Source organism: Macaca thibetana, chromosome 11, assembly GCF_024542745.1.
Source record: "Macaca thibetana thibetana isolate TM-01 chromosome 11, ASM2454274v1, whole genome shotgun sequence".
Lineage (NCBI taxonomy): Eukaryota > Metazoa > Chordata > Mammalia > Primates > Cercopithecidae > Macaca > Macaca thibetana.
The window spans coordinates 126,750,511-126,771,192 of record NC_065588.1 but is presented as its reverse complement, the minus strand read 5'-3'; the positions used below and the strand labels follow the sequence as shown (position 1 = coordinate 126,771,192).

General features: G+C 43.0%; 1 protein-coding gene across 14 annotated transcripts in view; it reads left to right on the top strand.

Annotated features, from left to right (window-relative positions):
* RIMBP2 (RIMS binding protein 2) overlaps positions 1-16,132 on the top strand; it is a 329,378-nt gene extending 313,246 nt beyond the window's left edge. For 10 of the 14 annotated variants that reach the window (XM_050747664.1, XM_050747663.1, XM_050747673.1 and 7 more), the window contains 4 exons: positions 4,437-4,540; positions 6,025-6,096; positions 12,471-12,605; positions 14,717-16,132. In XM_050747664.1, coding sequence (XP_050603621.1) covers positions 4,437-4,540; positions 6,025-6,096; positions 12,471-12,605; positions 14,717-14,905 — 500 coding nt within the window. In that variant the 3' untranslated portion in view covers positions 14,906-16,132. Of the gene's footprint in view, positions 1-4,436; positions 4,541-6,024; positions 6,097-12,470; positions 12,606-13,112 lie in introns of all 14 variants that reach the window. The other 4 variants (XM_050747669.1, XM_050747677.1, XM_050747675.1 and 1 more) reach the window with 1 other exon arrangement.
* The last annotated feature ends 4,550 nt before the right edge of the window (positions 16,133-20,682 follow it).

Here is a 20,682-nt window from a genome sequence, read left to right as displayed (position 1 = left end):
GCTCAGAGAGGCAAGTGGTGATGAGGGGACCCCAAGTTGCATCATTTAAATATGCCAAAGTCATGTAAATGTTGACCAGTGATTTTTCTTGGGCAAAAGCCACTCTCCAAACCAGGACTGCCAGTAGTCTCCTGCGTGCTTTAGGGACACACGTACATAAATGTGAAGACACAGATGATCTAATGGGCGATGAATTATAGTCTTGCTTGCAAAAACTTTATCACACCTAGAAAACACATGATTAGCTGCCTTCTGGTAATACGGTGTGAACATCAGCCTGTCTACAATAAATTTCAGTGGGTGGTCAGGGGAGCGCTGTGCCTTTCATTCTTTAGGTGACCTTTGCTTATCCAAGAGGCACAAAAGCTTTTTTCTCTTTAGTTTGGGTAGACATGAAACTCCTCATTTATCTTAAGCCAGTCTGCAAGCACCCGTGAGAATGCAGCAAAACTATTTTCAGTGATTTTTAAGCAACATTACATTTATGAGTTTTAAATTTTTTTCCATGTACAATGACAATGTATTCATTTAAAAAGCCTCTATTGTCTCAAAAAAAGCCTCTATTGTTTCTAAAACGCAGTAGAGAGATATCAGTTTTATAGCATTCATATTTAAGGTTTAATACTTCAAAACTTGATTAACTTCTAAATCAGACTTCAAAGACAAAATTCAGTGCTTCAAACACTATACATAGTTTTAAGGATAATCACAAAATCAAAACATTTCAACCTTTTTTGGCATTAATAAGCGCATCATCTCAAGATAGAATCCACATCTAATAGTCAAGGTTTAGTGTGAATATATCGCCCACATTAAATCCATGAGATTGAAGATCTTTGAGCCCTTTATCCCCCTATCCACTTTTGTTAAGATCTTCTTTCCCGAAGTGGACTAAGACTGTTTCGAAGAGAATACAGGCCCTGTACACCACAGACCCAGAAAGTATACAAGAATTTCTTTTAAGGAATGGTAACTTGATTTATATTATCAATTAGATTAAATGTTTTTTATTCTATTTTTTTTAATGTGGATGGCCAAGGGAACCTAGCCTGATATATCTACGTGTCCCCCACCCCGCCCCACCCCCGCCATCGCCAGAAACTATCATCCTTAATGGTGAAATGCTGAATGCGATCCTCCTAAGACTGGGCACAGACAAGGACTTTGGCCCTCACCACTCCTTTTGCACATCATACTGGGGGTCATAACCAGGGCGACATGGTGAAGGAAAGTCACACCTGGTGTACAGACTGGAAGGGAAGGAATACAACTTTTTCTATTCACAGATGACATGGAAATCTACTTAGAAAATCTCAAGCAATCTCAAAGAATAAAAAAGTTCCTAGAACTAACAAATGGAGTATAGCAACCTCCATGGATACAAGGTCAATATACAAAAATCAGTTGTATTTCCATATGTGAGAAGTGAAAATTTAGAAATTAGAATTTTTAAAAGTAGTGCCAATTACAATGACACAACAAAACATGAACTACTTAGCATGAAATCTAACAAAACATGTGCAGTATTTGTATGACGAAAACCAGAAGACACTGAGGAAAGAAATCAGATACCTAAATAAATGGACAGAGAGACCATATTCATGGACTTAATATTGTTATGTCAGCTGTCCACAAGGTAGCCTACAGATGCAGTGCAAGACCATTCAAAATCTGTGCCGGGATTTATATAGACTCAACAAGCTAATTCTAAAATGTATATGGAGAGGCAAAGGAACTGGAATAGCCAAAACTGTTTTCAACAAGAACAAGAAGGTTGGAAGTTCACGTAAGCTAATGGAAGCTTACTACTGTAGAGGTAAGCTAATTGAGGTAACGTGGTATTGGAGAAAGGATAGAAATGTAGATTAATGGGGCAGAATGAAGTCCAGAAACAGACCAATACATATGGAGTCCACTGATTTTGGACAAAGGTAAAAAGGCAATTCAATGGAGAAAGGGTGCTCTTTTCAATAACTGGCGCTGGCATTACTGCACATCCATATGCCAAAAATGAATCTTAACCCATACTCTCACCATATTAAAAACTTCAATAAAAATGGATCATACTTTTAAGTATAAAAATTAAGACTCTAATACTTCCAGAAGAAAACGCAGGAGAAAACTTTATAATAATCAGGCAACGATTTCTTTGATAGGACATGAAAACACGATCCATAAGAGGAAAAAGTCAGTGTTAGGCTTCACCAAAATTAAATACTCTGCACTGGAAAAGTGCAGAATAAAAAGACAGCCACAAGCTGGCAGAAAATACTTACAAGTAGCCCACTGGAAAAAGGACTTGCGTTCAGAATACACAGAGACTTTTCAAAACTCATCAGTAAGGAAACAATCCAATAAAAATATGTATAAAATATTTAAGTGACCTTTTACCAAAGATGATATGTGGGTGGCAAATAAGCACATGAAAAGATGCTTAACATCACCAGTGAAATACGAATTAAAACCACCCTGAGAAACCAATGCACACACACTTAGAATGGCTAAGATTAAAACGACTGGCCGTCGCAGGGGTGGGCACAAAGTGTGCCAGGTGAGCCTCTGCACTGCTGGTGAAAGTGGATAATGGCATCACCGCTCTGCAAAATAGTTTGCTGGTTTCTTGTAAAGTTATATATGCACTTACAATACAATCCAACAACTTCACTCTTATACACTTACCCAAAAGAAAGGGAAACTTACGTTCACACACACAAAAACTGTACACGAATACGTTTGATGTTTTGATGACCAACAGTCATCAAAATGTGGAAACAACTCAGGTGCCTTTAGCTGGTGACTGAGTAATGGAGTGAAGGCGCCCCACACAATGGAGCCTACTCAGCCATGGAACAGAGCCACTGCTGATACAGCCAGTGACAAGGGTGAATCTCAGAGGCATCATCCAAATGACAGAAGCCTGTCTCAAAAGCTACATTCTGCATGAGTCCCTTTCAGTGACATTCTGGAAAGGGCCAAAGTCTGGGACAGGAGACAGATCTGTGGTTACTGGGCTGAAGTGACTACAGAGGACCATGGCCGGTGTATATCTTGATTGTTGTGGCGTTTCAGGACTGTGTGTGCTTATCATAAAGTAAGGTACCGCACGCTAGAAAGAGCCTTAGTGTATGTAAGTTCTACCTCAGCGAGAAGTACATGTATGTTGTTATGCCACCTTTCCAAAGTCATACTTGTAACATTCCCCGTAACATGAAGCATGCTGCGAAACACTAACCTCTGGGTGAGGTCATAATGCAAGGAGACACACATGTGCAGGTCCGACAGAGGACACGTGCACAGAGGCTTGTGTGCGTCCTGTAAACTGCAGCAGTGGCTTGTAACCAGAACCCAAGGGGAAGTAATTGCTAGAATTTTGCAGGTCCACACAAGTGGCCCCTATACCTGCTGAAAACCACTGAAAAGCCACATTGCTGACTTTAGCTGCCGTTAAGATAGTTGCCTTTGATGGTGTTCATCTGTATGTTTGGAATTCCCCAAATCAAATGTAAGCAGAAAGTAGCTGTGTTTAGAAGAAACACATAAATGCCAACTTTTGCCAGGAAGAAGGTCCTTCCCAGCCCCACACCTTCAGTCTGACAGGGGTTTCCTGGTTGGGCCAGGTCCTGCGGCTCTCCACTGAGGCCTCCTTACGTCCTGAGAGTGTTCACCTGTTATCTGTGTGGAGCGCTCATGCTGGGCAGAGCCTAGGGCAATTCCTCTGCAGCCCCTTATGCTTCTGAGTGTGCTGGGATGACGCCCAGGCCCCCATCTGTGGCAGAGACAGAGCCAGGCCATGGGAATGCACCTCTAAGTCGACTGTGCAGAGCTGGGCTCTTCTCCATGGCCACTGCTAAACCTCAGTGGAAGGATGCCGGGGAAGCAGCATGGGGGAAGCCACAGGGCTGGGTGGAGAAGGCATCCCTGTTTATATTCATGCTTCTCCTGAGGACGGTGCCTTAGTTTTGCCTCCGCTTGGGGAGCATGACTTGATTTTGTCATGCCACCATAGTTACACAAACAGGCACTTTTAAAACTGTGTCTATGGGGCTTTCCCAGAGCAATGGTCACAACCGTGCACTGTGCAGGGCCTCACGAGCTACGGCCTCCCTGTGCTGGCCAAAGCCGTCTACATTTGCTGTTTGAGAGCCCTGTGCTTCATGTGAGTCTCACTGGCTTAGTGGACAGACTAGAGGAAGGAAAATGTTTATGTTACTCTAAGGGGGAGAAACCATACTACCGCAAAAATATGAGAATATGGAGTCCTGGACGACTGACCCAAAGTAGAGACGTTTGCTGGTGTGAGTGCCCAGGAGATGTGGCCCTGTTAGCGGTGCCAGGTCACAGCTGCATTGGCCTTGTGTGACACGGAAGGAGGGGGAACGCCGCTAAGTTTGAAATAACGTCATGATGGCTTTCTTCCCCCCTTGTGATTTGAACAGAGAGAAGCAGAAGAAGTGGCAGGCATCATTCAGTATCAACCCGGAGAATGGTGGCCCTGTATGACTATGACCCCAGGGAAAGCTCGCCCAACGTGGATGTTGAGGTACCAGCCAAACACTGCGCTTCGTGATGGACACAAAACCACACCCCATCCCTTCCCTCGTGGTACACCACACTGAGGCCACGTGTGTTCACCTTCTCATTCCTTCTCTCCAAACCATCCATAGGAAGGGCTGCCAACCCGAGGGATGGCTGATACAGACATGGCCACGCAGGAGAGAAATCATGGGATTCTCAGGGACACGGCCAGCCCTGACGAGCCCTGTCCCTGTGGCCCAGATTTTCCTGTGCCACGACAGAGACAGCAATCTGTCATCCACATCTAATGGTGCTGCCACCTGAGGGCCATCTTTGGGAGAGAAATAAAAGCCCATCACATGTGGTCAGCAAACAAAAGCAAAGCAGTAGGCCCCTCACATAGAACAGAACAGTAGAGAGGAAAGCAGGGATAGGTGAGGTTGCATCGCCCGGCACCGCTTGGGATGCCTGGTGTCTTGAAGGCTGAAACCGCTGCCTTCAGAAATGAGATGTGTCTCCAGTCTCTGCAGCCACAAGCTGAGATGACAAGATGTATGTGAACCCATGTTACACGGTACTTCGCGCTCTCTGACAAGCCATTGGTTCGCCAACTATATTCCCTCATTTTTACATTTAGAAAGAAAACGTGTTTGGTTGTTAATATCATCTAGATTTCTGTTTCCATGTTCTGCTTGGTGACTGTGAACTGAAATGCGCTGGGTCAGTTGGACTCCTGACGGCCGTGAGGCGCGTTTGACACCACCTGACTCAGGGTTGCAGCCTGGCCTACAGTAGACGCTGAATAAAGTGATGTTCAGGCCGGGTGCGGTGGCTCACGCCTGTAATCCCAGCACTTTGGGAGGTGGGCAGATTGCTTGAGCTCAAGAGTTCAAGACCAGCCTGGGCAACATGGCAAAACCCCATCTCTCTAAAAAATATAAAAATTAACCAGGCTTGGTGGCACACACCCGTAGTCCCAGCTGCTCAGGAACCTGAGGCAGGAGAATTGCTTGAACCCAAGAGGCGGAGGGTGCAGTGAGCCGAGGTTGTGCCACTGCTCTCCAGCCTGGGCAACACAGTGAGATTCTGTCTCAACAAATAAATAGATGTTTCATTAATAATTGAGTAGGTTTTAAAATACTCAGTGAAAGGATATTTATTTAATGGTCCTTATACTACAGAGAACATTCCCCTAATATTCCAGGTTTTTACAGTTAACTATTTCACTAGCTTTAAAAATGTATTACCCGTAGAACATGGTAATAATCTTGAATTTTGGCCAAAATCAAAGCACTGCAGCATTTTCTTTTAGGGGGGCATTATCTTGGTTTGTCCTTACTTTCGAGAAGACTGTGGGCAGAGCCATTCATTAGCTTCTACCTTTATTTGAACGAGTCGGTGAATACCAGAAATTCTCAAATAGTAAGGGAAAGCATAGAGAACTTATTTTTAAAAAACAACTACTTTTGTATAGAAAAATACTATTAATTTTACGTTTCATCTCCACAGGCTGAACTTACATTTTGCACAGGAGATATTATTACCGTTTTTGGTGAAATTGATGAAGATGGATTTTATTATGTAAGTTTTGGAAATATCAAGAGGTACCGTTTATGACTGTATTCTTTTTCATTTATTTTGTGTGTTTGTTTTGCTAGTCTGTTCCTTCTCTTAAAACTGGGCATGAACTTCATACGGCTGCTGACAGCGTGGCTTAATTGGCTTGTCTCTTTGCTGAGTTATAGATAATCTAGAAAGTTGGGACTGTGAACTTCATTGTTTCTTCCTTGCAAATACGAGTCTTTTTAATGGATCTACATTATAAACAAAACAAATACATTTTAAGTTTTTAAATGTTTGTTTTTAAAACAAAACTATTTAAGTTTCCAGATTACTTACTGTATAGGTCAGAAATAAATTTTAGGAAAAGAAAGAAATACAAATAAGCAAAGAAATACATAACTAAAACACCCCAGATTTTAGGACTTCACCCTTTCCTTTTATCTAGAGCCTATTGCTGTTAGCAGCACGGAACACCCCACCCCATCTTGCTGCCGGTGATTCCCGGCAAGGACCTCAGAGCCACCCTCCTTCCTTTTCTGTTCCCCTGGAGCATGTCTAGAATATTTCCTGGGGCAAAGAAGGGAGGGAATGGGGTGGGGTTATCTCAGAGTTTCTGCAGCTGGGGCAGCTTTGCAAATAGCTGCCCCTCCCTGACCAGAAGCCCACAGGGCCACTTAGGACCCTGCGCAGAGCCCAGTGGGGGTCCCCATCTTGCACATGTGTTTCCACCTGCTCCCCCGCTGCCTTTATCAGAATCGGCAAGAAGTGACGACATCCTGGACGGTAGGTTTCTCTTTGAGTCAAACAGATGCTGCAGCCACAGGCATGTGTGGAATTCCCAGGCTCTCTCCTCTGCCTGGTTTCTGATTTTTAAGAGTTCAGCCCTTGGTGAGGATATTCATACTTTGTCACATGTGTTTCCAATAGTTCCAGCTCAACCTCTGCTTTTTAACTTTGTGTGTGTTTGGTTCTCCATTTTTGTTGTTTATTAACGATGAATTTTACGTTTGTATGTGGTCAGATGTTTCTGCCTTGGGGGTCATGCCTGAAAGGTCCTTCAATGTGATAGAAATAATCACCTCATTTTGTTTCGCTTTTATAGTTTCCTTTTCCACATGTAAATCTCAAGTATCTACCATCTTTTCCTAACTATGAGAACTGATGTCTCAACACGTTTACTAAATAATCTGCACTTTCCCTACTTTAAAAAAATTATTTAATACTAAACAATGTAATACATTTTAAACTTAAAGTATAAATAGGAATTTAATATTAGAGTATTTATGGACTTTAACACTACTCCATGCTGCCTTAATTATTGTATTTTTATCATGCATTTTTACATTTGGGAGGGGTCATTTTGTAAAGAGTCCCACCCCCACAATCTATAATTTTTTGTTTAGAGGTACATTTCGCTTTTGGAAGAAACAGACATAGTATTGTCTTTCAATTCTGACATAGCACGTACCTCCTTCTAAAAAGTTTTTCCTTTCATCTGTCAGACAAGATTCATGGATTTATTCTTACACATCCTTTACAGATCTTAAGTTTACTCTTAGCAACTATACAGATCCAATGGCTGGGCACGGCGACTCACACAGCGGCCGAGGCAGGCTGATCACCTGAGGTCAGGAGTTCGATACCAGCCTGGCCAATGTGGTGACACCCTGTTTCTACTAAAAATACAAAAGAATTAGCCGGGCGTGGTGGCATGTGCCTGTAACCCCAGCTACTTTGGAGGCTGACGCAGGAGATTCACTTGAACCCAGGAGGTGGAGGTTGCAGTGAGCCGAGATCGCGCCACTGCACTCCAGCCTGGGTGACAGAGCGAGACTCCGTCTCAAAAACAAACAAAAAAGGAATTATATAGATCTTATTGCGATTGTGAATGATTTTTCGCCCTAATATATATTCTACTGGTTATTTAGAAAACATGTTGGAAAGGTGTGTGTGTGTGTACATGTCCTCCACAAATCATTTTTCTGAATGCAATTATTTCTGTTATCCACCGATTCCCTTGGGTTCCCCCAGATTGTCATTATTTTGCCTCTTCTTCATCAATATTTATAATTGTCATCATTTTTAATTGTCTTACTAATCACTTAGAATAACTCTGAATAACAGATGAGGAAATCTGTGACTTGGTATGTATTTTAGTAGGAATACCACTAATATTTTACACTGTTGTATGTAGGTTAGACTATCAATAAAGATAGATGGTCTTTATAATGCTAACAAAGTATCCCTTATAATGCTAAGAAAGTTTTAGTTTGCTATGCTTATTTTTCATTGGTAAATTACTGGCCATCATATATAATACTATTTTTAAGGCACTGGAAGTTGATTTACTAATATTTTATTCAGAAGTTATATTCCAGAGATAACAATAATCTGTATTCTTTGGATACCTTTGTTGTGGCTTTTGGTATCAGGATTATGCTAGAATTACCAAATAAACTAAGAAGATTTCAATCTTTTTCTATGCTTTGGAGCAGATTGAGTGACATAGGAATTACTGTAATTTGAAGGTTATTAGAATCTGCCCAAAGATCCTTTAGGTTCAGTATCTTTTTAGACTGCAGTTTTCATTTGCTTAAATGGTTATCTTATTGAGTCAATTTTTAACAATCTACGTATCTTTAGAGGAACGTACTTTTCATTTAGATTTTCACATGCAGAAACAATGGGCATGGTGCTTTCTTGGAATTTAAAAAGATTTTTCTAACTTGTCTGCATGTTTCTATTCCTGATTTATGTTTTATCTTCTTAGTTTCTTGAATAGTCTTGCCTAAATTTTTATATTATAGTGGGAAGTAGATCTAAATTAATATTAAATGTATGCTTCTGTTTATTGACCACTCCTCCAAATAGTTTTAGTATGATTTTGCTGGTCGTGTTCACTGAGCAGACTGCCCAGTTCATTTAAATATTTCTTATTGATAAACAATGACAGGGGACACCTAATTTGATACCAAAAATCTTAAATTTCTTGGAACTTCGTTTTCTGATATCTGTAACCTTAAACATCTCAAGAGAGCAAACTCAAATACTCCACCGGTCCTAATATTGTAATATCACCCTCCTCTTTCTCTGTTCTGCTATATCCTGTGTCAATAAAACAAGCGTAAGCAGGGACCCTGGAGGGACCCCTGCTGTGCTACCTGGACGTTTCCTCCTTTTGCTATTTCCTAATTTACATCAGCCCCCATTAAGTCACTGAAGACACTGAAGACTTCTAACACCCCATCATATTTTCAAGCTCGTGCTGTTCTTGCTACAGCCCAGCATCTCGGTATCTGACACCTTAAATCATTTACCTTCCTGTGTCAAAAGCGTCCATCACGTGGTGTACTAAGGTACGGAAGACAATCCAGAGAGGTGTGCAAACATGAGTGAACTTCTCACTGGGGCACAGAGAAAACTGGGAGGGAAGTGATTTTGGTGTTTTCTGCCTTTCAGCCTATTCCCATTCTGTCTGGACATTAGGCCTCCAGGTAGTTACTGTTTGGCCTCAAATAGAGGAGTGGTGGGAAATGAGGCATAGGAGAGAAGCGGAAATCAGATTATGGAGGGACTGAGGAGGGAAAGGTCAAGGTGAAATTTTTTTTAGAGAGAGTTATTCTGTAAAGGGTTTTGTTGGTACGCTTTTAAAGGGGGATGGGAGTGGGTCCAGGAAGCCAGGTAACATGCTATATGGAGCCGTCCAGGCAGGAAACATGGCCTGAACTACGTCAGTACCAGGAGAAGGCAGACAAGAGGCAGACTCAAGATGATCTTAGCCAGAGCTCAGACTGTCAGTCAGAGGGACAGAGAATGTCGTCCGGGGGAGCCTCAGTTTCTGACCTAGGCGATGGGCGCCCTTGAGACTGCAAGGATAAGAACAGTGTTGAATGGAAAACCTGGCTTAGAAACTCTTGAGCTTGAGGGGTATGAACAGGACATCCGAGCCTCTCCAAATGGAACGGAACTTAGGCCAAAGCAGTGTTCACACCATGAGCAGCTCCAGTCGTCACCTCGGATGCAGTAGCGTGCAGTGGTAGAGGCATCAGACATGGGGGAGTGACGTGGCACATGTGCGTTCTGACGTGGATTTTACTAGGGCTATGTGTGTTCAGCCCAAAACAACAAGAGCAATAACCAGCGCAGGCAGTTCCACCCACGTTCTACTCAGCCAGAGCAGGGGCTGGCCTGGAGACCTGGCTCTGCAGGAGCCTCTGCGGGTTGGTGTACACATGCCTCTTGTGGTGTGAGCATGACACCAGTGGAGATGGGTGCATGAAGCTGTGTGTGTTCACAGAACACAGTCCCCAAATATAAGCCAACTACTCCATCTGGTGCTCAACCAAAAAAGAGGCTCAGCCTTCGCCTCTTTTCTAAGGCTGGAGGAGAAATCTGGCTGTTGGACCTAATGAGGGGGGGACTTGACTGGTTATAACTTTTGAGTGTCTTTGTGTTTAGATGTTATTTAAAACCCTTGATAGGAAGAAATCGCCAGGGGCACATGCACAGTAAAAAGGATAGGTGGCCTCGAAATAGTCTGTAATGTCAACAGAGAAAAATAACTAATAACGGAGCCGGAGAGAGAAGGCCCAGGGTAGTCACAGGTAAATAAAATAGGATCTTCAAGGTCCAAGCAGAAGAGTGGGGCAGGGCAGGGCAGTGAGTGTGCACCTGGCAGGCTGCTGAACAGGAAGATGCAGGAAGTATGTGGGGCTGCCTCTTCCAATTATTTTTTTGTGATGAAATCTACATAAAATTTATCTAAAATTGGCCAGGTATGGTGGCTCAGCCTGTAATCCCAGCACTCTGGAAGGCTGAGGCGGGTGGATCACCTGAGGTCAGGAGTTTGAGACCAGCTTGGCCAACATGGCGAAACCCTGTATCTACTAAAAATACAAAAATTAGCCGGGCATGGTGGCACGTGCCTGTAATTCCAGCTACTTGGGAGTCTGAGGGGGCAGGATTGCTTGAACCTTGGAGGTGGAGGTTGCAGTGAGCTGAGATCACACCACTGCACTTCAGCCTGGGTGACAGAGCAAGACTCTATCTCAGTTAAAAAAAAAGAAAAGATGTAAAATCATTTTAAGTATATAGTTCAGTAGTATTAAGTACGTTTACATTGTACAAATCACCACCATCCGTCTCCAGTACTCTTTCCATCTTGCAAAACTGCCATCCTGTTTCCTAGAGCAGCTGCACCATCTCACCTTCCCACCAAAAGTGCACGAGTATTTGTTTCCTCGTATCTTCACCAGTACCTGTTTTTCCCATTTTTTTTTTTTTTTTTTTTTTTTTTTACTGATAGTAGCGTGAGGTGGTACTATATGGTTTTGAATTGCATTTCCCTGGAGATTCATGGTGATGGGCATCTTTTCATGTGCCTGTTGGCCACCTGAATCTCATTTTTGGAGAAACATCTTTAGTTGGGTTTCTGAAGTTGTTTATGTGTTCTGGATATTAACCTGTTAGCAGATAGATGACTTGCAGACAGTTCCTCCCATTCCACAGGTGCTCATCACTCTGCTGTGGCCTTCACTGCACAGGTGTTTTGATGTAGTAGGCTCTTTATGTCATTTCCTAGACCTTATAAACAGAGGAACAGGATCCCCTGTTGCTCAGAGCCAGCCAATTTTGAACTTGGTTTAGGCACTTTGGGGGCAGATGAGAGTTTGGGGAAGAAGTGACGTGGTGGGCTCGTGAGCCACTTGGTGCAGATGACCAGGAGGCGGTTGGACTTACACGGATCTCGACTTTAGACAAGGCATAGATATGTAAATGAGTAGAAAGATCTGGAAGGACATATACCAACCTGAAGCAGTAATGTCTGTGGCGGTATCAACAGACACTTTCATTTTCCCCATATTGTTTGAATGTTTACAGTAAGAACATGTCCATGAGTAAGAGGGAGGACAGTCTCAAGGCTGAGTAGATGAGTAGCTCTCAAGCTTGCTGGCACGTTAGGACCACCGGGTCCCCACTCTCCGAAGCTGTCCGTCATCGGTCAGGGCTGGTGTGCTGAGTGATGGTATTTTTAGCAGCTCCCTAGTGCCTCAGATCAGCCAGGCCCGAGAACCACTAAATGACATCTACCAAGGAGTGTTTCCTTCAGAAGCCTGATCCTAAGAATTCCAGGGGCTCCTTGGCCAAAAGGCAGATTCCTCAGCTCCCCACTGAACAGGCAAAATCGAGACCCCAGGAAAGGGGCTTAGGACTCTGCATGTTGCTGAGGAAAATCTGGAAACCCTAATTTAGAGTCCTTTCGAGTCCTGCCACTTTGGAACCAGAATAAACTCACCATCTACCTGTACTCTGAGCTGTATTCCTTTAGCTAAAGCAAGATGTGAGTTTCTAGAAAAATAAATTGTTCTTCTGCTTCATCCCTGGTGTTTTAGGGGGAGCTGAATGGGCAGAAAGGCCTTGTGCCCTCAAACTTCTTGGAAGAAGTGCCTGACGATGTAGAAGTCTATCTTTCTGATGCTCCATCCCACTACTCTCAAGATACACCAATGCGCTCAAAGGCAAAAAGGGTAAGCAAACCTATTTAGCCTTTTAAATCTCTGTCCCGTTCTGCCATATGTGGTCTAATACAATCTCTGCACTGGTATTTTTATATCTTGGGCCGAAAAGCATATACCCTGATTTTTTTTTCCTCTGCCCTTCCGTTGGAGTTGTGCCTAAAAAATTCTTAATTCTCATTTTACAAAAAAAAAAATGACCCTTTCAATTCTAATCAATCAATCTGCCTTTACTCACAAACAAATGTCCCATCCTACATTATAGAAACACATCTCAGTTTGATCCAGAATGAAAAGAGGATGGTTCCTCTTCAGATTTGGTGGGCAATGAAGGTTATTTGCCCTGTTAGGATTTTAGTTTCTTCACAGGGATCCAAGGGCTTCTCAAGCATATTTAACTATTAGATTACATTCATGTTTAGTATCTCATTTTTATTTTATTTCATCACTGCAAGTTTTTATATATTATATTTTTATATATATATATTTTTATTTCTTTGCTCATCTGCTTGGAAACAGAAGAAGAGTGTTCATTTCACACCTTAATCAGGCAATGTAGCCTTCACGTAAGTGAGCAACTGAAGATACCGATAAAGATACCAACTTAAGCTACCTTAAATGGGCCAATGTGGTAGACTTAAGGCTTCATTGTGGGGTTAACAACAAAAAAAAGATAAAAAGAAATATGTCTCAAAAAATTATTGGACCTAAATAATCAGAATATTACTTGGTCTCAGTTGTAAAGCAACTGAATTTATAGTGATGCAAATCATCTTTAATCATCATTTCCTACTATGTGCATTAAGACTATTTGAAAGGCCAACATTGGGAACATATTTCTTAACAAGCTAACTGTGTGTTTACATAGAGCTGCATATTGCATTGTTAGCCACTCTTGGAAAAAGCACAACCTAACAAACATGTTTACTATAGGAAGTTTGACTTGAGAAACTTAACCCAAGGTCAAGCAGATGAGTAGTGAACACAGGCGATCGAGTGTTGGCTCTGCACACTCCAAAGGCTGGCTGGAACGGCCAGCACGTGTTTTCCTTAAGTAACCCTGCCTCTACCGTACGAGAGGGCTATGCTCCTCCTCAAAGCACAACCTTCTGTGAGAGAAGTTGCTGCAACACGGAGTTGTTGTTGGTATACCAATGCAATACTAAGTTGATGAAGCACGCAGCTCAAACGATCGCATTAGATGGAATAGATGGTATCTTCAGGTGTGCTTTGGGATGCTTTACTAGGTGTTTTCCATTAGAATTAGACCTTGATTTTAAATCCAAGCAAGCTTGAAGCCCCTTGGCTTAGAGCATTTGCCTGCTGAATACTGGACACTCCCATGGCAAGAGTTGCTCTGGAGGGAGGGCCGGAGGAATGCTGCTGCTCTGTCAACGCAGGCACATGCTTCGCTGTAAAAGGAAGCGAGGTAAAGTCGTCCTGCAACATATCAGAGCAAAAGTCTACCCCCCGAAGCACTATTAAGCGCTTAACGTATACTGAAATACTACCATGTGCTGTCTACTGAGGAAAATTCATGTTTAATTATTTGGAAATAATGCAAGCATCCACTAAGGGCCTTTAAGCTTTCTTTGATTGTAATTAAGGTTCATTTTAGTTTTTTTTTTTTCTTTCAACCAGTGTGCCATCTCCAATATTTCTATAGTAGACTAACCAACCCAGGAATGCACTTTAACAATATCAGGATTTTATATAACCAAATAGTTTCCAATACAACAAAATTCCCTTTATGAACTTTTGCTTTTTAAGATTACTGATGGGTACTCGGCCAACTTTACTATCAACCTAATTTCAAATAATGTCTCCCCTGCCCTTGGTCTTCATTTACGAAGTGAATTATTGCCTGCCTTAGCTCTGCCAAAGCAATGGCCATCCCGCGCTCCCTTGAGACAGAGAAACGGAACCCACACATTTATGTCTGGGCCCTCTCTCTGGCGTGCTGTGGGAGAGGACCTTTGCTTCTCATGGCATACTTTAACAACCGAGAGAACAAATGAACCCCCTTGACCTTTCCTGGTGGGAAACGGGGACAGTACGATGTTACCAAGTGAATTGTTGTTGGCGCTCACACACTCAATAAACTGTCACACTGTACCTACTAGGTTCCTCCTGAGGGTTCAGGTACAGCAAGGAGAGCTCCATCCCCCACAGTCCATCTCCATTCGGGGTCACCTACGTCATCTATGGGTTCTGGTAGTCCTGGGAGAGGCAGGGAAATGTCCTCGAAAAAGAAAAAGGGGCTGCTTTCCAAAGGCAAGAAACTGCTGAAAAAGCTGGGTGCAGTGAAATGATTCATGTACTTCCGGACAACTGCCAAAATCTATGTAATTTTCTTTAATTCCAAACTAGGGCTTTCATGACTCAAGTACTTCCTAAAAAAACCCAATCTTCTCCCCTGACACCAGTAGAGAAATGCACTTTTGCACTACCATCCACTTTAAACCAACCGCGAGAACAAAGAGGAGCGGTTGCTCTCTGTCACCGCTGGCAGTCTGCTCTCATTGTCCAAGCTCTGATTTGGGAGGTGGGAGGGGACGTCTTATTAACAAACAGGGGGGCGCATAGCTATCACCTGTAGCTCCCTCCCTACCTGTAATTCCAGTCTTTGTGCATCTGTCATCCGCCCTTAAAGGAATGATTTTCAACCTTTCTCCCTTCTCAAAATGCTTGCCTCATAATGCATAACTTTCACTTTGACTCTGGTCTTGAAATTCCTAGTTTAATTCGCCTTGATGTTCTGCCTTATAAATGCACAATGATTTGTACTGTCTAATAAAAACACAGTGTATACTTTGTATGTGTCGTGCATTCAGTGGTCTTCATCCTCACTGACACAGTGGTTCGAGATCAAGTTGTACAGGCTGTGCATTTTAAGATACTAGTGTCAGTCTCTCAAAGCCAGCCAGGCTACACACAGAAAATGTTTACTCAATCATTCAAAAAAGTGAAAAGAAGAGAAAGTAACTTTGTTTGGTAAAACACCAGTACTCCAACCTTCCAGAAAGCCGCTAATCTTCATTGCTTTTAATGTTCTATTTTGTGGCATATGGTTTTCTGTTACTTCCATTGTCAAAATGCCATACCCAAATACACAGCAATGAATGGCACACAAGTAATCCACATAATGCATAAGCCACACCAAAAACATGCTAAATTTAAATCTGATCCAAATGAGTCCATACCCATTTTCATCATTGGCATTTGAACAAAAGACTTACAAAGTTGCTGGCAGATGTATTTGATGGTTACTCTTTTGTAATTCTTGTCCACTTGTAAATTGTTTTTACTCTTTATACATACTTTTCAGACTGCCTTTCTTTTGTAATTTATGGACGGTTTATAAATGAATGACAAAGCTTTCCCCATTGTGTCTTCAAAAACTCTATTATAAATTGTAATATAATAGTATGTGGTAGATTTATTAAAGGAAATCCGTGTGTGGTTAAGCTCTGTGTGGGTGTGTGCATGTGCACAGTTAGTGTAAAATATTTTCTAGAAATAAAATTTGTTATTTTATACAACACTGTTTATTCTCTTTGTTTTAAACATTTTATCATAGCGAGATAACAAATTCCTTTCTCTTATGTTTACAAAAAGTTCCATAACCTTACCGTTTCTGGGAGTATTTTTTTTTTCCAAAAATAATTTTGGTCCATGTTTTGGGAGCCATTGACAAAACATTGTGACACTCTCATACCACTGGTAACAGTCCAGTCAGTGACAAACAAAAGGTCATTAGCACAGAGTCAGTATAAGCACTTCCGGGATGAATTCAAACACAAGTTGTTAATTCACTCTGGCAGCTTTAGAAGGCAAGTGAAATTAATGAACAGCTACAGCAACATAATACAACAAAATATAATTTCCCAAATATACAGAATTTTCCTAAAAGCCTTATTTTAGAATTCTCCAAATAACCAGATGTATTTTCAAAGTAAGAGGTAAAACCAACACACTTATGGCAAGATGAAAATACAGTTCAAGTACATAATTTCATGAAAGTATTTATCTCATAATTGCTACCATAATGTTTTTACCTACCGTATTTATAAGAAAAGTTGAATTGCTAACAAAAAGTATCCAGAACTAATGTTTCTCTAAATCTTTTGAAAGTATTTACCAGTTCCCCGAAGTATGAAAATGTAGGCAAACCTGAAGTAATAATGAGCTGGTCTTAGCTTTTCTCCCCCTTTCCCCCCCCGTTTTATAAGTAAGTACAATTTTCCTAAAAGCAAAGCACCCAACCTGAGGACAACAAAGTGCTTAAGTCACATTTAATTACTCATTCGAGCCCCAACTCCCTCCCAGACTGAGCTGACAGCCACTTCAGCCATCTCTCTTTTCTAGTGATAAGAGAAACCATGTTTTGCTTTTGTTTTATGACCGAAAATTGTACCAAACGAGTTAGGAAGCTCTCCATTACCAGTGTGAGTGTGATTTTCTGTCTTCACAGGTTAGTCTAAAAGTCGAAGCCCAAACTGTACAAAGTACTCAAAGAACAGAAACCATTTCCTCTTCCAGTTCAGCGGCTTCAACCCTTCCTCCCACTGTATCTAAGGAAGTGGGTGCACACCCAGACCCCATGAGCGCCCCCCACATTACCATCCCTTTGCCTCTGCTGCTCCCCTCCCCCGCCAAAGAAAACAAGTGGTTCTTTGATTCAGAATGACCTTCCCATTCTCATCCGGACCTGCAGAGGCACAATTTTCATTGAACAACCAACAACTATGCCTAAATTCTTAATTTTATTTTCTGTTATGACTTTCCTATGTATATTCAAAATAAGAAACTCTTGCCAAATTTTGTTTTGCAGTCACTTCTCATTCACATAAACATTTTCCTATTCTCTTGCTAACACTTTTCAAATAAACTATTTGCTTAAACTAGAACACAAAACTCCTGTGTTCTGCCAAATGAGCTTTACTGTATTTTCTTATTCTTGAAAATTATTTAAAGCTGCACTCAAAAAAAAAAAAAAATGCAAAAAGCCCCAACTTTCCAGAAATTTCTACTGTACTTTTTTCTGTGGCCCCAAGGTAAAGGAGGTGTGGCAGTGATGAGCGTGGTTCTTGGGAAAAGTTCTGCTAAAGAAAGCTTGTTTGCAGGTATTGGCAAAGGCTAGAACTCAATGGAAGCTTTTGGGAAAAGAAAGAAAACTACATTTAAAGACTCATTTATATTAAAAAAAAAAAAAGATATACTTCTAAACATTTTTAATTTTGAAAAGAAAACCATTTTATGTGAAGTGCTCTTTCATGTGGGTAAAGAAAAAATACGCAGCTATCCCCTGGCTGGCTCCGTGCACCTCCGTGTGCAGGCTCACTGTTGCAGCCCGACTTCAGGCCCTGGTGCTGCCAGCTGGCACAGCCCCTTCCTGCAGCCCCTCTCATCACACACAACTGATGCCTGGGACTACCAAGCAGTATATAGAGCTTATGGTAGAACAACAATAACCAAAGTCTCTAAAAAAGAGGATGAATCAGGTGTCAAAGTGAAATTAATATAAGAATGCGAAAGACATCCGACCCTGTCTGGAAATACCCCACGGAGCAGGAGGCGCTGCAGAGAGCGCTGAGAAGGCCCAGGTACAGGCTTTCCACCCACACGCATGGGAGGGGCCTTCTGTACCTTTAGAACCTCACCCCAAAGACGTCAATAGGAAATCCGTAAAATACAGACAGCAAACAAAATGCCCAACTTCACTAGCTGAATAAATAAAAACTAATAATGCAAAATTTTTCTGCTCCAAAGTTACCCAACATCCAAATGTGAAACCGCTGACACTGGGGAGGATGGGAGCTCCTGCTGTGGGGACTGCAATCTCTATTGTGTGTCTTACGCACTTGGCCCAGTGACTTTCTAAAGCCTTGAACGTGTGTGTTTATGTCCTTTAACTGAATCTCATTTCTAGGAATCCAACTGAAAGGAGGTATCTAGGCAGGGATTTAAGAACTAAGAAATGGGCCGGGCGCGGTGGCTCAAGCCTGTAATCCCAGCACTTTGGGAGGCCGAGACGGGCGGATCACAAGGTCAGGAGATCGAGACCAGCCTGGCTAATACGGTGAAACCCCGTCTCTACTAAAAAAAAAATACAAAAAACTAGCCGGGTGAGGTGGCGGGCGCCTGTAGTCCCAGCTACTCGGGAGGCTGAGGCAGGAGAATGGCGTAGACCCGGGAGGCGGAGCTTGCAGTGAGCTGAGATGCGGCCACTGCACTCCAGCCTGGGCGACAGAGCGAGACTCTGTCTCAAAAAAAAAAAAAAAAAAAAAAACTAAGAAATGCATCACATTATTATAACAGCGAAAAGTGGTAAATTCACAAAAAAATCCCATAGTGGTCTAGTGAAATGATAGCTATTCTTCACAACATTCAACATTCACCAGGTCACTGACGCACACACGTGATGACGGTGACTGGGCCATCACAACATTCAGTATTCACCAGGTCACTGACGCACACATGTGAGGACGGTGACTAGGGGGGAAGGCGCGACTGGTCACAGGCCCCCATCAGGAGCAGCATTTCTGTTAAGGTGCAAGGACCCCTTACGCATGCCCCATGGCTGTCGCAGGTGGCCTGTCTGCATCCTCACCCCTCTCTGGCCCTTCTCCATTTTCTCTGACACTCAGACCCTCTGCTCGCTTGGCCTCATCTACCACAGCTGGTGTCTGCCTCCAGCCTCGCTACCATTCTGCTGGGGTCTTTGCCTCCAGCCTCGTGACCATTCTGTACTTCACAATCCCTATTCCCTTTAGTTACCAGAAGAAGAAGATACATGTAAATAACTATACAAATTGAAAACAATAAAGCTTGTTTCTAGTCCCTTCTTAACAGCCTTCTCTGGGGATGGAGTAGGAGGAAAAGGGATGGGGGAGGAGAGGGTTAAACAACAACACTGCCTTTTGATAGCATTTGGTGAGCAGTCCAAAACAGCTGCCTCTAATTTTCCAATAAAATCCTTGTAGAGACAGCTGGACATGCATCAGATTTGGGGAATAAGCACCACACAGTGTGAGGGAAAAGGAGAGAGAGCAAGGCCCCAGCGAGAATTCGCAGCGCTGTCTCACCCACATTGTTCCCGAAGCTGAGCCCGTCAGAAGGCAGGTGGTCTCACCTTGGCGAGAACCCGGGGCTCAGCAGCCCTTCCTCTTCCTCAGGCCCACGTGCTGCTGGTTGTCCCCCATCCAAATCAGCAACTCCTGAGGAACTTAGTAGGAAGCAGGGAGAGAACAGTGAGACGCACACAGCCATTCTAGGGACAGCCCTGGAGTGCAGTCCACGCGACAGAAGACGGGAAAGAGGGCAAGGGCCCCAGGGACAGCACCTGCTGGGACTATGATTTTCCATATGTGCCAGTGCACAGAGAACCATGTGGGGAAGGCAGGAGGCTTCAAAGCAGTGAGACAGGGACCAGATAAGTTGTGCAGGCAGTGGTCCTGGAGAAGAAGCTGCCCAGCAGGTGAGAGACAACGACCAGGCCAAGCCAGCCCACCGTCTAGCCCAGTGATGGGTGGGCCGCATACAGCCCTCGCCTGTTTGAGGGGAGAGAAAGAAAACAACAGAAAGAAAGGGAGAAAGGGAGGGAGCGGAAGAGGAGGAGAAAAAGAGGGAACAAACCAAACAAGGGCTATGACAAATGAGTTTAGAATAAGGGGTAGGGAACAAGACATGAGATCCTTGAGTCAGAGACAGAAGATGTGCTCAGAAGCAAAAAGAGTATAACTGGTACCAGTTGCCCAAGCTCTAACTCCGAAGGACCAAAGTGAATGGGACCAGGTGATGCCACACACAGAGGTGGCTGAATGAGAGCAGGAAACCTGGGCTCAGGGACCCCCAAGTCCTTTATAATGGGCAGTAACCTTGTCTGACTTTTGCCCTGAAGCAAGATATTATTTTTATGACCCTGGCCCGTAAGCATGCCTGCCCTCTGCTCTGGAGGGAGACACCGTCTATGTCTTCTGGGGCAGTCGCTGTACAAACATCCTCACAAAGATCGTCTGGACAAAGGTAGTACTGCTTCTCATGGGACAGGCAGAAACACGAGGCAGTGGGCCACTGTCTCACAGCA